This window comes from Mobula birostris, chromosome 6 (genome assembly GCF_030028105.1).
Source record: "Mobula birostris isolate sMobBir1 chromosome 6, sMobBir1.hap1, whole genome shotgun sequence".
NCBI lineage: Eukaryota > Metazoa > Chordata > Chondrichthyes > Myliobatiformes > Myliobatidae > Mobula > Mobula birostris.
The window spans coordinates 173391721-173406137 of NC_092375.1; the positions used below are offsets into that span (position 1 = coordinate 173391721).

At 40.5% G+C, this 14417-nt stretch overlaps 1 protein-coding gene across 1 annotated transcript in view; it reads right to left on the minus strand.

The window, feature by feature from the left end:
• The window catches only part of kalrna (kalirin RhoGEF kinase a), a 734185-nt gene that overhangs the window by 329457 nt on the left and 390311 nt on the right, over nt 1-14417 (minus strand). Inside the window, exons 12-13 of the mRNA XM_072261937.1 lie at nt 5772-5941; nt 5110-5284 (exon numbers count right to left, since the gene is read on the minus strand). Coding sequence (XP_072118038.1) covers nt 5110-5284; nt 5772-5941 — 345 coding nt within the window. The remainder of the gene's footprint in view (nt 1-5109; nt 5285-5771; nt 5942-14417) is intronic.

The following is a 14417-nucleotide window of genomic DNA, read 5'->3' on the forward strand; positions in this document are numbered from 1 at the left end:
TGTGCAAAGAAATTACTTCTCATCTCAGTCCCGAATAAGCAGCTTTGAGACTATAACATTTGTTCCAGACACCCCAGCTATGAGAAACATCAATGCTGCATCTGTCTTGCCAAGCCTTGGCAGAATTGTGCCATCAACGAGAACATTTTTCATTTTTCTAAACTCAGGAACACTTTGCATAGTTTTACGTAGTAGGGGAATTAAATGTTATGGGGAAAAGGCAGGTAGGTGTAGATGAATCCATGGCCAGATCAGCCATGATACTGAATGATGGAGCAGGCTCGATGGGCCAGATGGCCTACTCCTGCTCCTATTTCTTATATTGTTTTGTAAGAAAATATAGGATCTGCTATTTCAACATTGGTCTGGTGAGTTTTTGCTGCACTTCCTCTTTTGTAAGTGTGTTCTTCCTTAGCTAGGAAGTTGAGACCTATATACACAATCCCAGATTGGTCTCATTGGGCATTGGATCAAGACATTGCCTACAAACAAAATTATCAGTTGCATTCCTAACTGTTTACCATAGAAACCATAGAAACTACAGCACAGAAACAGGCCTTTTGGCCCTTCTTGGCTGTGCCGAACCATTTTCTGCCTAGTCCCACTGACCTGCACACGGACCATATCCCTCCATACACTTCCCATCCATGTATCTGTCCAATTTATTCCTAAATGTTAAAAAAGAACCCACATGTACCACCTCGTCTGGCAGCTCATTCCATACTCCCACCACTCTCTGTGTGAAGAAGCCCCCACTAATGTTCCCTTTAAACTTTTCCCCCCTCATCCTTAACCCATGTCCTCTGGTTTTTTTGTCCCCTTACCTCAGTGGAAAAAGCCTGCTTGCATTCACTCTATCTATACACATCATAATTTTATATACCTCTATCAAATCTCCCCTCATTCTTCTACGCTCCAGGGAATAAAGTCCTAACCTATTCAACCTTTCTCTGTAACTGAGTTTCTCAAGTCCCGGCAACATCCTTGTAAACCTTCTCTGCACTCTTTCAACCTTATTTATATCCTTCCTGTAATTTGGAGACCAAAACTGAACACAATACTCCAGATTCGGCCTCACCAATGCCTTATACAACCTCATCATAACATTCCAGCTCTTATACTCAATACTTCGATTAATAAAGGCCAATGTACCAAAAGCTCTCTTTACGACCCTATCTACCTGTGATGCTACTTTTAGGGAATTTTGTATCTGTATTCCCAGATCCCTCTGTTCCACTGCACTCCTCAGTGCCTTACCATTAACCCTGTATGTTCTACCTTGGTTTGTCCTTCCAACGTGCAATACCTCACACTTGTCTGTATTAAACTCCATCTGCCATTTTTCAGCCCATTTTTCCAGCTGGTCCAAGTCCCTCTGCAGGCTCTGAAAACCTCCCTCACTGTCTACTACACCTCCAATCTTTGTATCATCAGCAAATTTGCTGATCCAATTTACCACATTATCATCCAGATCATTGATATAGATGACAAATAAAAACGGACCCAGCACTGATCCCTGTGGCACACCACTAGTCACAGGCCTCCACTTGGAGAAGCAATTCTCTACTACCACTCTTTGGCTTCTTCCATTGAGCCAATGTCTAATCCAATTTACCACCTCTCCATGTATACCTAGCGAATGAATTTTCCTAACTAACCTCCCATGTGGGACCTTGTCAAACACCTTACTGAAGTCCATGTAGACAATATCCACTGCCTTCCCTTCATCCACTTTCCTGGTAACCTCCTCGAAAAACTCCAATAGATTGGTCAAACATGACCTACCACGCACAAAGCCATGTTCACTCTCCCTAATAAGTCCCTGTCTAGCCAAACACTTGTAGATTCTGTCTCTTAGTACTCCCTCCAATAACTTACCTACTACTGACGTTAAACTTACTGGCCTATAATTTCCCGGATTACTTTTCGATCCTTTTTTAAACAACGGAACAACATGAGCCACTCTCCAATCCTCCGGCACCTCACCTGTAGACAGCGACATTTTAAATATTTCTGCCAGGGCCCCTGCAATTTCAACACTAGTCTCCTTCAAGGTCAGACGGAACACCCTGTCAGGTCCCAGGGATTTATCCACTTTAATTTTCCTCAAAACAGTAAGGACCTCCTCCTTTTCGATCTGTACAGTTTCCATGATCTCACTATTTGTTTCCCTTAATTCCATAGACTTCATGCCAGTTTCCTTAGTAAATACAGACGCAAAAAACCTATTTAAGATCTCCCCCATTTCCTTTGGTTCTGCACATAGCCGACCACTCTGATCTTCAAGAGGACAAATTTTATCCCTTACAATCCTTTTGCTCTTAATATATCTGTAAAAGCTCTTTGGATTATCTTTCACTTTGACTGCCAAGGCAACCTCATGTCTTCTTTTAGCCCTCCTGATTTCTTTCTTAAGTACTTTCTTGCACTTCTTATACTCCTCAAGCACCTTATTTACTCCCTGCTTCCTATACATGTCATAAAACTCCCTCTTCTTCTTTATCAGAGTTGCAATATCCCTTGAGAACTAAGGTTCCTTATTCCTATTCACTTTGCCTTTAATCCTGACAGGAACATACAAATTCTGAACTCTCAAAATTTCTCCTTTTAAGGCTTCCCACCTACCGATCACATCCTTGCCAGAGAACAACCTGCCCCAATCCACGCTTTTTAGATCCTTTCTCATTTCTTCAAATTTGGCCTTCTTCCAGTTAAGAACCTCAACCCTAGGACCAGATCTATCCTTGTCCATGATCAAGTTGAAACTAATGGTGTTATTATCACTGGAACCAAAGTGCTCCCCTACACAGACTTCTGTCACTTGTCCTAACTCGTTTTCCTAACAGGAGATCCAATATTGCATCCCCTCTAGTTGGTCCCTCTATATATTGATATAGAAAACTTTCCTGAACACATTTTACAAACTCTAAACCATCTAGACTCCTAACAGTATGGGAGTCCCAATCAATATATGGAAAATTAAAATCCCCTACCACCACAACTTTATGTTTCCTGCAGTTGCCTGCTATCTCTCTGCAGATTTGCTCTTCCAATTCTCCTTGACTATTGGGTGGTCTGTAATACAATTCCACTAATGTGGCCATACCTTTCCTGTTTCTCAGCTCCACCCATAAAGGACTCAGTAGACAAGCCCTCTAATCTGTCCTGCCTGAGCACTGCTGTAATATTTTCCCTAACAAGCAATGCTACTCCCCCACCTTTCATTCCTCTGCCTTGATCACATCTGAAACATCGGAACCCTGGAATATTAAGCTGCCAGTCCTGCCCCTCCTGTAGCCAAGTTTCACTAATTGCTATAAGGTCATAATTCCACGTGTCAATCCATGCCCTCAACTCATCCGCCTTCCCCGCAATACTCCTAGCATTGAAATATATACACCTCAGAAGATTTTTACCACCACTCACAACCTTTCTATTAGCGGATTTGCTTGAACTTTTAACATCATTTATTTTCACCCCAGCCCCACTGTCAGCTCTGGCACTCTGGTTCCCATCCCCCTGCAAATCTAGTTTAAAGCTTCCCCAATAGCACTAACAAACCTCCCTGAAATATCATCTACATTTCAACTCTCAGTGATTTGTGTGCAAGGACACACAGGTTCCTCTGACCAATAACAGTTTTTAATCTCTCATCATTTAAAAATATTTAACTTTTCAAATTTTTTTACCAACATAAATTATCCCTTATTTTTCCACAGTATATTCTATCTGCTGTGTCTCACCCATTCACTCAGCCTGTCCATATTTCCCTAAAGTTTCTCTGCATCCTCCTCAAAGTGCACACAATCTGTTTCTTTAGTAAACTTCGATATCTTAGATATCCACTCATCTAAATGATTTATACTGTACCTATAGAAAACAGCTTGGACCTAGCAATGCTCTCTATGGCGTTCCACTAAACACAATTTCGAAATCCAAAAATGACCTACTTATTCCTAATTATTTTTGCTAATTCCTATCAATGATCGCACATCATGGATTTGCAGTTTTGAGTAGCCATATCTGATCTGAATTCAGCACATTTAGAAGTATGCTAGTGCCACATAACACAATGGAGAGTGTCCTCCATGTGGAGATTGAAATCCTGTCTCTATAAGGACAAAGTGGTAGCCACTCACTGTCGTAGACAGCTGTATCTGCAGATACAAATTTAAGAAGTAAAAGCTAAACTGGCTTATCTCCCATCTTGATTCACACACCTCTTATTGCAAATCTAATCTGGGAGCTATCCTTCAAATGACGGCCAGCTCAGTAAGTAGATGTGTTACGGATCTCTCCTGGGCAATGGTCACTGAAGTGCCATAGAATACATTTTCTGCCTTTTCAATTCTCAGTGGTTCTTCAAAGTTCTGCTCACAGCAGCAGAACCCTGATTCATCTTCGAAAGAGAGTGGCAACAAAATCAAATCACAAACAATAGAAAATCTGCAGATGCTGGAAATCTAAGCAATACACGCAAAATGCTGGAGAAATTCAGCAGGCCAGGCAGCATCTAGGAAAAGAGTACAATCGACGTTTTGGGCCTTTAGCAGAGTCCTGCTGATTGGTCTTGGCCCGAAATGTCGACTGTACTCTCTTTTCCTAGATGCTGCCTGGCCTGCGGAGTTCCTCCAGCATTTTGTGTGTGTAGGCAGCACAATCCACCAGGATTCCTTGCCCTTGTTTGCCTACTGACACAGGTTAGCATATTCAATCTCACCATTTTTACTGATGATTTTCTTTATATGCCAGTTTAAATATGTGGAATTTAAAAAAAACATATTTCAGAATGGGTTGATTCAAGTTTATGAAATCTGAGATCTTGCCATATCTCCTTGGAAAAACTGAAACTCAATTTTTTTAATTAAGTTGTTTACTTTGTCTTACTATCAAACTATCATGTGATGTGATAACATTAACCAGAGATAAGCTGAAATAAGAAATCATTGAACATTATTGTGTTTCTTATTTCAATCCATTTCAATCCTAAACTTAGAATGTCGTCACCATTGAATTCCCAATTTTACAGGCATCATCTTACAAGAAAAAGGCATGTTTGTTCCATCCCTTCACTAAAGGTCAATATTCCCATGTGGACCAAGAACTTACCTCAATTGTATATTGCTCAAAAATTCGAAGTTGTAAGAAAATATCTAGCTTGATTTTTCGCTCATGGAAAAGCTCTTCCATCTGTCCCTGGGCTTCATCAAGCTGCTGGAGAACACTCTCAATGTGGCTGATGGAGCTATTGTGTGGCGTTTTATTGTTGGAGATTGCAGAGTCCCTGCGGCAAACCAAGTGTTTAACATTAAAACAATCGAAAAAGCAGAAAGCTGTGGCTGCAAGTTTTCAACTGTACTGAACTGTGCAAGCACAAAACATAAAAGGGCTGATGGAGTGCATTCAGTGTTCATACAGCGTGAAAACAAGAAAATTGAAATGCTTTACTTGAAAATAAGCAGTAAGTTAGATGCTCTTGTCTATGAACTGACATTTGATTTCCTTTCTGGAGTTATTATCAAAAGATTTAGCTTTAATTTACACAAATTTAGGATTGTCATGAACATTACTGATAAATAAAAATATTTTAAAACATGTATCTCCAAAGACAGTGGAAGCATACAATCACATTTCAAATGGGAGTATGCATGTTCAAGTGAATGGTGAAGCCTAAGTGCCTTTTGCCATGACGATAATCTAAAATAAACACAGCTCAAAGTAACTGTAGTGCCTCATTTTATTTTTTTAAAAACTTAGTCTGCATCACTCACCTGAGTTGCTGAATGAGGTCCTCCCCTTCCTTTATGACATTCAGGGTTGCTTCAAGTGTTGCTGTTTGCTGCTGTTGAAATTGTTTAATAAGGTCCTGTACTGCATCCACTGAGTCAGCACAAACATCTTCCAGTAGCTCCTTCTGAAGTTCCTCCATCCACGCCCAAAGCTGTAGGGGGTGAAGATTAGGAATGAGATATGAACCACAGGAGTAAGACACAGTCCTTACATATCTCGAGGCTTGCTACATTCTGCTTGGTTATGTATTTCTCTGTATGTATATCTAAAACTTTGAATTCCTCCTTGCAGACTGCCCACCTTTGTAATTCTTTTCATCACTGTGCAACCTCCTTTTGCCATAACTCTGTTCTGAAGAAGAGCATCAACCAAATATATCAACTCTGTTTATCTCTCCATAGATGGTCTGACTTGCTCAGTATTTCTAACACATAACTAGCTCAAAGTTCAAAGTACATATATGTCACCATATATGACCCTGAGATTCATTTTCTTGTGGGCATACACACTAAGCCCAAGAATCATAACAGAATCAATGAAAGACAGCACCTAACAGGGTGGACCAAAAAAAAACTAATGTGCAAAATACAACAAACTGTGCAAATACAAGGAAAAAAAGAAGTAATGATAATAAATAAATAAACAATAAATATCGAGACCATGAGATGATGAGTCCTTGAAAATGAGTCCATAGGTTGTGGAAACAGTTCAGTGATGGGGTGAGTGAAGTGGAGTGAGGTTATCCCTGCTGGTACAGGAGCATGATGGTTGGTGGGTAATAACTGTTCCTGAACCCGGCGCTCTGAGTCCTGAGGCTCTAGTATCTTCTTTCTGATGACAGCGGCGAGAAGAAAGCATGACTTGGGTGGTGTGGGTTCCTGATGATGGATGCTGTTTTCATTTGACAACGCTCCATGTAGATGTGCTCAATTGTAGGGAGGACCTTGTCCATGATGGACTGGGCAATATTCATTATTTTTTGAAGTCTTTTCTGTTCAAGGGCTGAGCCCATCTCAGCTAGTTCAATTTTCCCATATTTAGCTCATATCTCTCTAAGTCAGGGGTTCCCAACCTGGGTCCATGGATCCCTTGCTTAATGGTATATTGGTCCATGACATAAAAAAGGTAGGGAACCCCTGATCTAAACCTTTGCTATTTATGTATCTGTCCAAGTGTTCTTTTAAATGTTGTCTTTATAACCTCTAGTTACTGGCATGGTTAGAGCATTGGCTGATTGGTACGAGGCAGTGAGTGAGATTAAAAGGATCCTTTTCTGGTTGGCTGCCAATGACTAGTGGTGTTCCGCAGGGGTTGGTATTGAGTACACTTCTTTTTATGCTGTATATAAATGATTTAGATGATGGAATAGATGGCTTTGTTGCCAAGTTTGCAGATGATATAAAGACTGGAGAGACAGGTAGTGTTGAGGAAACGGGTGGTTTTCAGAAGGACTTAGACAGATTAGGAGAATGGGCAAGAAAGTGGCAAATGAAATACAATGTTGGAAAATGCATGGTCATGCACTTTGGTAGTAGAAATAAATGTGCAGACTATTTTCTAAACAGGGAGAAAATCCAAAATTCTAGGATGCAGGGGGACTTGGGAGTCCTTGTGCAGAACATCCTAAAGGTTAACTTGCAGGTTGAATTGGTGGTGAGGAAGGCAAATGCAATGTTAGCATTCATTTCAAGAGGTCTAGAATAAAAGAGCAGGGATGTGATTCTGAGGCTTTATAACGTACTGGTGAGGCCTCACCTTGAGTATTGTGAACAGTTTTGGGATCCTCATCTAAGAAAAGATGTGCTGGTATTGGAGAGGATTCAGAGGATGTTCACAAGGTTCCAGGAATGAATCAGTTATCATACGAGGAACATTTGATAGCTCTGCGTCTGTACTTGCTGGAATTAAGAAGGATGAAGGGGGGAACCTCATTGAAACCTTTCGAATGTTGAAAAGCCAAGACAGAGTAGATGAGAAAAGGATGTTTCCCATGGTGGAGGAGTCTAGGACAAGAGGGCACAGCCGCAGGATAGAGAGGCATCCATTTAAAACTGAGATGCAAAGAAATTTCTTTAGCCAGAGGGTGGTGAATTTGTGGAATTTGTTGCCACATGCAGCTGTGGAGGCCAGGTGATTGGGTGTATTTAAGGCAGAGCTTGATAGGTTCTTGATTGGACATTGCATCAAAGGTTATGAGGAGAAGGCTGGGGAGTGGGGCTGGGGAGGGGAGAGAAGGATCAGCCATGATTGAATGGCAAAGCAGACTCAATGGGCCAAATGTCCTATGGCTTATGGTCTTCTGGCAGCTCATTCCATGTATGTATCACCTTCTGCCCGAGGAATTTGCTTCTCAGACCTTTTAAATCTTACTCCTCCCACCCTAAACCATTATTATGATTCAGTAAGTGTCCCCACACCATGTGCTTTGTTGTAAGATTTTTGTACATTTTTAAAAGGATGAAAAATCCTGTAAAAGCTTGAAAGGCAAGAGTTGATGCATTACCAGCGAGGGTACTGTAGAAAGCAACAGTACTTTGATTTTCAGTGGATAATTGCTGCCACAACATGTGTACACCAACCTATCAACAGGACAGTGAAGTAATAGTTATTCATTAGTCATTTTTTTAGCTGAACACTAACAAAGACAACTTTGAAGAAAGGAGTCTTCAATTGCAGATACAAATATAACATATTCATGAGCTTGTCAAGTTTCATAATGTGTGAGGTCAATTTCCCTATTAGTACTCAATGAACTAATCATTCCAGTTTCCTAAATACTACTCAATTGAAAATACTAAAACATTATCTTTATCATATCCCTGGTGAAATTGTTTCTGCATCTTAACTACACTTACTTAAAAAACATCAATTTGCTACTTCAGAATGTTATTGCTACTTACAGTAATTCATTTTTATATATCACTTTAATTCTGAATTGCTCTCCTGCCATTCAATTTTTAAGTAGCACGATTTAGTTGGATCCTGCTGGCCCAGGGCCAGATGGTCTGTCTGTTATTGTCACATGCCTTCATTTAACTGGGCCAGATGCAGAAGGCCAATCACATTGGACCTCTGCACCCTGATGTATAGTAGAAATGGTTTAGATAGCAGTGGCACTGCCTGAAATGTTGTTGATGGTTTTTGATGTAAATGAAAATGATCAAAATGGAAGTAAATAGCTGTTTATATAATGACTATTAAGCAAACAGTATAAAAAGTTAATAAAAACATAAACTGAATCAGAATCAGATTTAATATCACTGCTTTGCATCAGCAGTACATTGCAATAGATAATAACATGCTGGAACTTACAAGTGTGTGTGTGTGTGTGTGTGTGTGTGTGTGTGTGTGTGTGTGTGTGTGTGTGTGTAGTGCAAAGAAAAACAGAAAAAAAGTGAGGTAGTGTTCATGGTTCACTGTCCATTCAGAAATCTGATGGTAGAGGGGAAGAAGCTGTTCCTAAAATGTTCAGTGTGTGTCTTTAGACTCCTATACCTCCAGCTTGATGCTAGTAGTGAGAAGAAGTCATCTTCTGGATGCTGGGGAAGCTAGTGCCCATGATGGAGCTGGAGGAGTTTACAGCTTCCTGCAGCTTCTTCTGATCTTGTGCAGTGGTCCCTCCATACCAGGCAGTGATGCAGCCAGTTAGAAAGCTCTTCCTGGTACAACTGTAGACAATTGCAAAAGTCTTTGGTGACATGCCAAGTCTCCTCAAGCTCCTCATGAAATACAACCACTGTTGTGAATCTTTGTAATTGCATCAATATGATAGATCCTCAGAGATGTTGAGACCCAGGGACTTGAAACTGCTCACCATTTACACTTCTAATCCCTTGATGAGGACTGGTATCTGTTCCCTCAACTTCCCCTTTCTAAGTCCACAATCAATTCCTTGGTCTTACTGATGTTGACAGATTGAGGATGCTTCAAAAAAGTGGCATCCATCTTTAAGGACCCCCTCTGCCATCAGATTTCTGAATGGACAATGAATGCATGCACACCACCTCATTATTTTTCTATCTCTTTTTGCACTACTTCTTCACACAGAGAGTGGTGAATCTGTGGAATTCTCTGCCACAGGAAACAGTTGAAGCCAGTTCATTGGCTATATTTAAGAGGGAGTTAGATATGACCCTGTGGCTAAGGGGATCGGGGGTATGGAGAGAAGGCAGGTACAGGGTTCTGAGTTGGATGATCAGCCATGATCTTACTGAATGGTGGTGCAGGCTCAAAGGGCCGAATGGCCTACTCCTGCACCTATTTTCTATGTTTCTATGTTATTTAATTTATTTTGGGAGGTTTTTTTAAAGAATATATTAACCTCCCAGGTTCAATCAAGCTCAATAACACTACCTTAAATACAAATTCTTCTAGCAGTGAAAAATCTCACTGCATAGTGAGTTTCATCTATAATAACAAACATGAATCTTCAGCTTATTATACACAAGCAACTACCTATAATACAATTTGAAGATGTTTATTCAGAGAAAAAGATTAATAGATTCATAGAGCAATACAGCACAGATATAGGCCCACGGACCCAACAAATCCATGCTAACCACAGTGCCCACACAGCTGATCCCGGTTTCCAGAGGTTGGCCTATATCCCTCGAAACCAGGGGTCTGTAGACCCCAGGTTGGGAACCCCTGCTCTAAACCCTGTCCTTCCATGTGTATATCCAAGTGCTTCTTAAATGGCCTCAACCACTTCCTCTAGCAGCTCGTTCCATATACTCAACCACCCTCTGTGCAAAAATATTGCCTCTCAGGTTCCTTTTAAACCTTCCCCCACTGATCCTAAATCTATGCTCCCTACCCTTAGGAAAAGGCTGTTACCACCCACTCTATCTATGTCTCGCATAAATAAAAGAAGTTCTATAAGGTCATCCCTCATTCTCTTATGTTCTATGTTCCAAGGAATAAAGACCTGGCTTGGACAACCTCTTCCAAAACCACAATCTCTCTAGCCCTGGCAAAATCCTTGTAAATCTTGTCTGCAATCTTTCCAGTTAACCACATCTTTCAGATAACAGGGTTACAAAAGCTGTCGATAGTACTTCAACTCTGGCCTCATCATTGACTTACAAAACTATAACATCGTGCCAAAATGCTGCTTACGTGACATAAAATTCTTTGAGCAATTTTGTGGGCCTCTACTTGCAGTGTAGTTTAGAATTACTTTTTTTTATACTTTAACCAACTCCTACAGTCAATGACCTGACTGATGAAGGTCAGTGCACTAAATGCCTTTTTCACCACCCTGTCTGCCTCTGACACTGGAGAGTGAAAAAAGGCATTTTGTGGTATAAGATACAAGGAGAAAGGTGAAAAATACAAAAGTAATTTTCAAAAATACAATTGATGTCAGAATTACACAAAGAAGGTTACAATTTAAAAAACTAATTAATTCTAAATGATGCAGCAAGTAGAGGCCCACAAAATTGCTCAAAGAATTTTATGTCACTAAAGCAGAATTTTGGTCATACAAATGCTGCATATGAAAGGAGCATAAAGAATGAAAATTCTAGTTGTAATGTCCTTTGAGAGTTCCCTATGCAAAACTGCATTGAGAGTACAGATGTTCCTTTTTGCCATCATCTTCCATAAAGATACACTGCAAAAGAAATTTGTTACAATATAATATACAATATTTCCAAGCAACTTTAAAAGGGGCGCATTACTATGAAAGTGATTTCTTGTTGCAAGGATGAGTTGCTGCAAAGATAGCCATGGGTTAACGGAATGTGAATGAGTGGTGGAGGGGGGGGGCGTGGAGAGTTATTTCTCTCAGATGAACAAAGAGACCTGCACAAATAGCGATGGCTGCCACAGAAATTGCTCAGGAGGTTTCTGAAAGATACGAATGCAGTCTATGTGTATCAAAACGTCAGGAGGTCTGCAATAAAGCTAAATGTTCTTACCTGCTTTATCCACGTCTACATAATAGAAAAGCAATGCTAAGTCAGACATATGACTTCCAGGGCTAGTGCTTGAAGGATAGATGAAGCTGGGTTGATCTTTTTCAGTCAACACGGTGGGTTAAGTGACTTATTGTAAATTTTCCATGATCCTAAGGTACCCAAAAATGTGGACAAACTACACTGTTCCAGATTAACCTGATTTTAAACTGTACAACAGTTATGCTTGGAGTCATATGACCACATTTCTTAGCCAGACCATCAAAACAGTTTCGCTCATCCATCCTCCCTTTTTCAAATACTGATATGTACTGTTCCTTGAATATTACCAATTAACTATAACATTCACACTCTAAATTGCAAACTATTTTTAGCAATATCCAATTCATTCACCATAAACGTTATCAGTGATGTTTAATAACCACATCCACAGCATCCGCTGACAGTATGCAATCTATATTTGTACTGAGAAATGACAACTAAAGTAAGGTCTAATCAGTATAAAACTAACTGAAGGTCTGGATGAATGTCAGAATTTAGATATACAGCACATTGTGCAATTTATTGCATTGCAGGATTTCTTCTGTAAGATCTTTCATTGCCAGGTACTTATTAATCCTTTAAAATTATAGAAAATTAGCATGAGCATGTGATCTTGGCATATAATGCAAAATCTGCCTCATGTTTTTGAAGTGCATAGAATAAAAGAAGTTATTAACAACCATGTAGAAGTCTATAAAATTTACATATTAATATATATTAATGTTTTCAGTTAAGTTCCTTAAAATGGAAAATTTATGAACGAATTAAAATAAAATCTTTGTCATCAAAGCCAACCTAGTTCCATCAAAACTTTCTGTATTGCAATTGAAGTAGAGGTGTTACAGTGGCATGCAAAAGTTTGGGCACCCCTGGTCAAAATTTCTGTTACCGTGAATAGCTAAGTGAATAAAAGATGACCTGATTTCCAAAAGGCATAAAGTTAAAGATGACACATTTCTTTAATATTTTCAGCAAGATTACTTTTTTATTTCCATCTTTTAGTTTCAAAATAACAAAAAAGGAAAAGGGCTCTAAGCAAAAGTTTGGGCACCCTGCATGGTCGGTACTTAGTAACACCCCCTTTGGCAAGTATCACAACTTGTAAATGCTTTCTGTAGCCAGCTAAGAGTCTTTCAATTCTTGTTTGGGGGATTTTCGACCATTATTCCTTGCAAAAGGCTTCTAGTTCTGTGAGATTCTTGGGCCGTCTTGCATGCACTGCTTTTTTGAGGTCTATCCACAGATTTTCGATGACGTTTAGGTTGGGGGACTGTGAGGGCCATGGCAAAACCTTGAGCTTGCGCCTCTTGAGGTAGTCCATTGTGGATTTTGAGGTGTGTTTAGGATCATTGTCCTGTTGTAGAAACCATCCTCTTTTCACCTTCAGCTTATTTACAGACTGTGTGATGTTTGCTTCCAGAATTTGCTGGTACTTAATTGAATTCATTCTTCCCCCTACCAGTGAAATGTTCCCCGTGCCATTCGCTGCAACACAAGCCCAAAGCATGATCGATCCAACCCTGTGCTTGACAGTTGGAGAGGTGTTCTTTTCATGAAATTCTGCACCCTTTTTTCTCCAAACATACCTTTGCTCATTGCGGCCAAAAAGTTCTATTTTAACTTCATCAGTCCATAGGACTTGTTTCCAAAATGCATCAGGCTTGTTTAGATGTTCCTTTGCAAACTTCTGATGCTGAATTTTGTGGTGAGAACGCAGGAAAGGTTTTTTTCTGATGACTCTTCCATGAAGGTCATATTTGTGCAGGTGTCGCTGCACAGTAGAACAGTGTACCACCTCTCCAGAGTCTGCTAAATCTTCCTGAAGGTCTTTTGCAGTCAAACGGGGGTTTTGATTTGCCTTTCTAGCAATCCTGCCAGCAGTTCTCTTGGTCTTCCAGACCTCAACTTGACCTCCACTGTTCCTGTTAACTGCCATTTCTTAATTACATTACGATCTGAAGAGAAGATGGTGGCATGACGCAGCACGCAGTGGCCACTCTGGTGATGAATATCCGTAATTTGTCAAGTAGGATGCCATGCACAATCCTGATTTGATGGAGGCAGACATGAGAAGCACGGAGGAACATCTGGTGAAACTTCTGAAATGCCTGTTTTCCTGCCGCTGCTACTGTGTGATCCAGAATCGCCGGAGGGGAAGGCCCCGAGTCCTTGGTTTTGCTTGTTGCTCGGTGGCTGGGGCGGGGTTGAAGTGCTCGGCAGAGATGGTGCTCGGTGCACGGTGTCGGAGGGCTGGTCAGAGGCTCAAAATTTTCGGACAGACTCGGAGTTGGCTGTGGTCGGGTGCTTCCAGGGTGCTGCATCGGCAAGTTTGCGGCGCTGGAGGTTCATGGCAGGGAGAGTTTCTCCCTTCTACCGTCTGCGTGTGATGTTGGGGCTATTGGGACTTTGAGACTTTTTTTTACCGTGCCCATGGTCTGCTCTTTATCAAATTATGGTATTGCTTTGCACTGTTGTAACTATATGCTATATTTATGTGGTTTTTGTCAGTTTTAGTCTTGGTCTGTCTTGTGTTTCTGTAATATCATACTGGAGCAACATTGTATCAGTTCTTAATGCATGTATTTCTAAATGACAATACACGAGGACCGAGTGTCCTCATAATCTAAAAAACCGAGAAAACAGCTACCTGAAAACGCTTTGCTATGT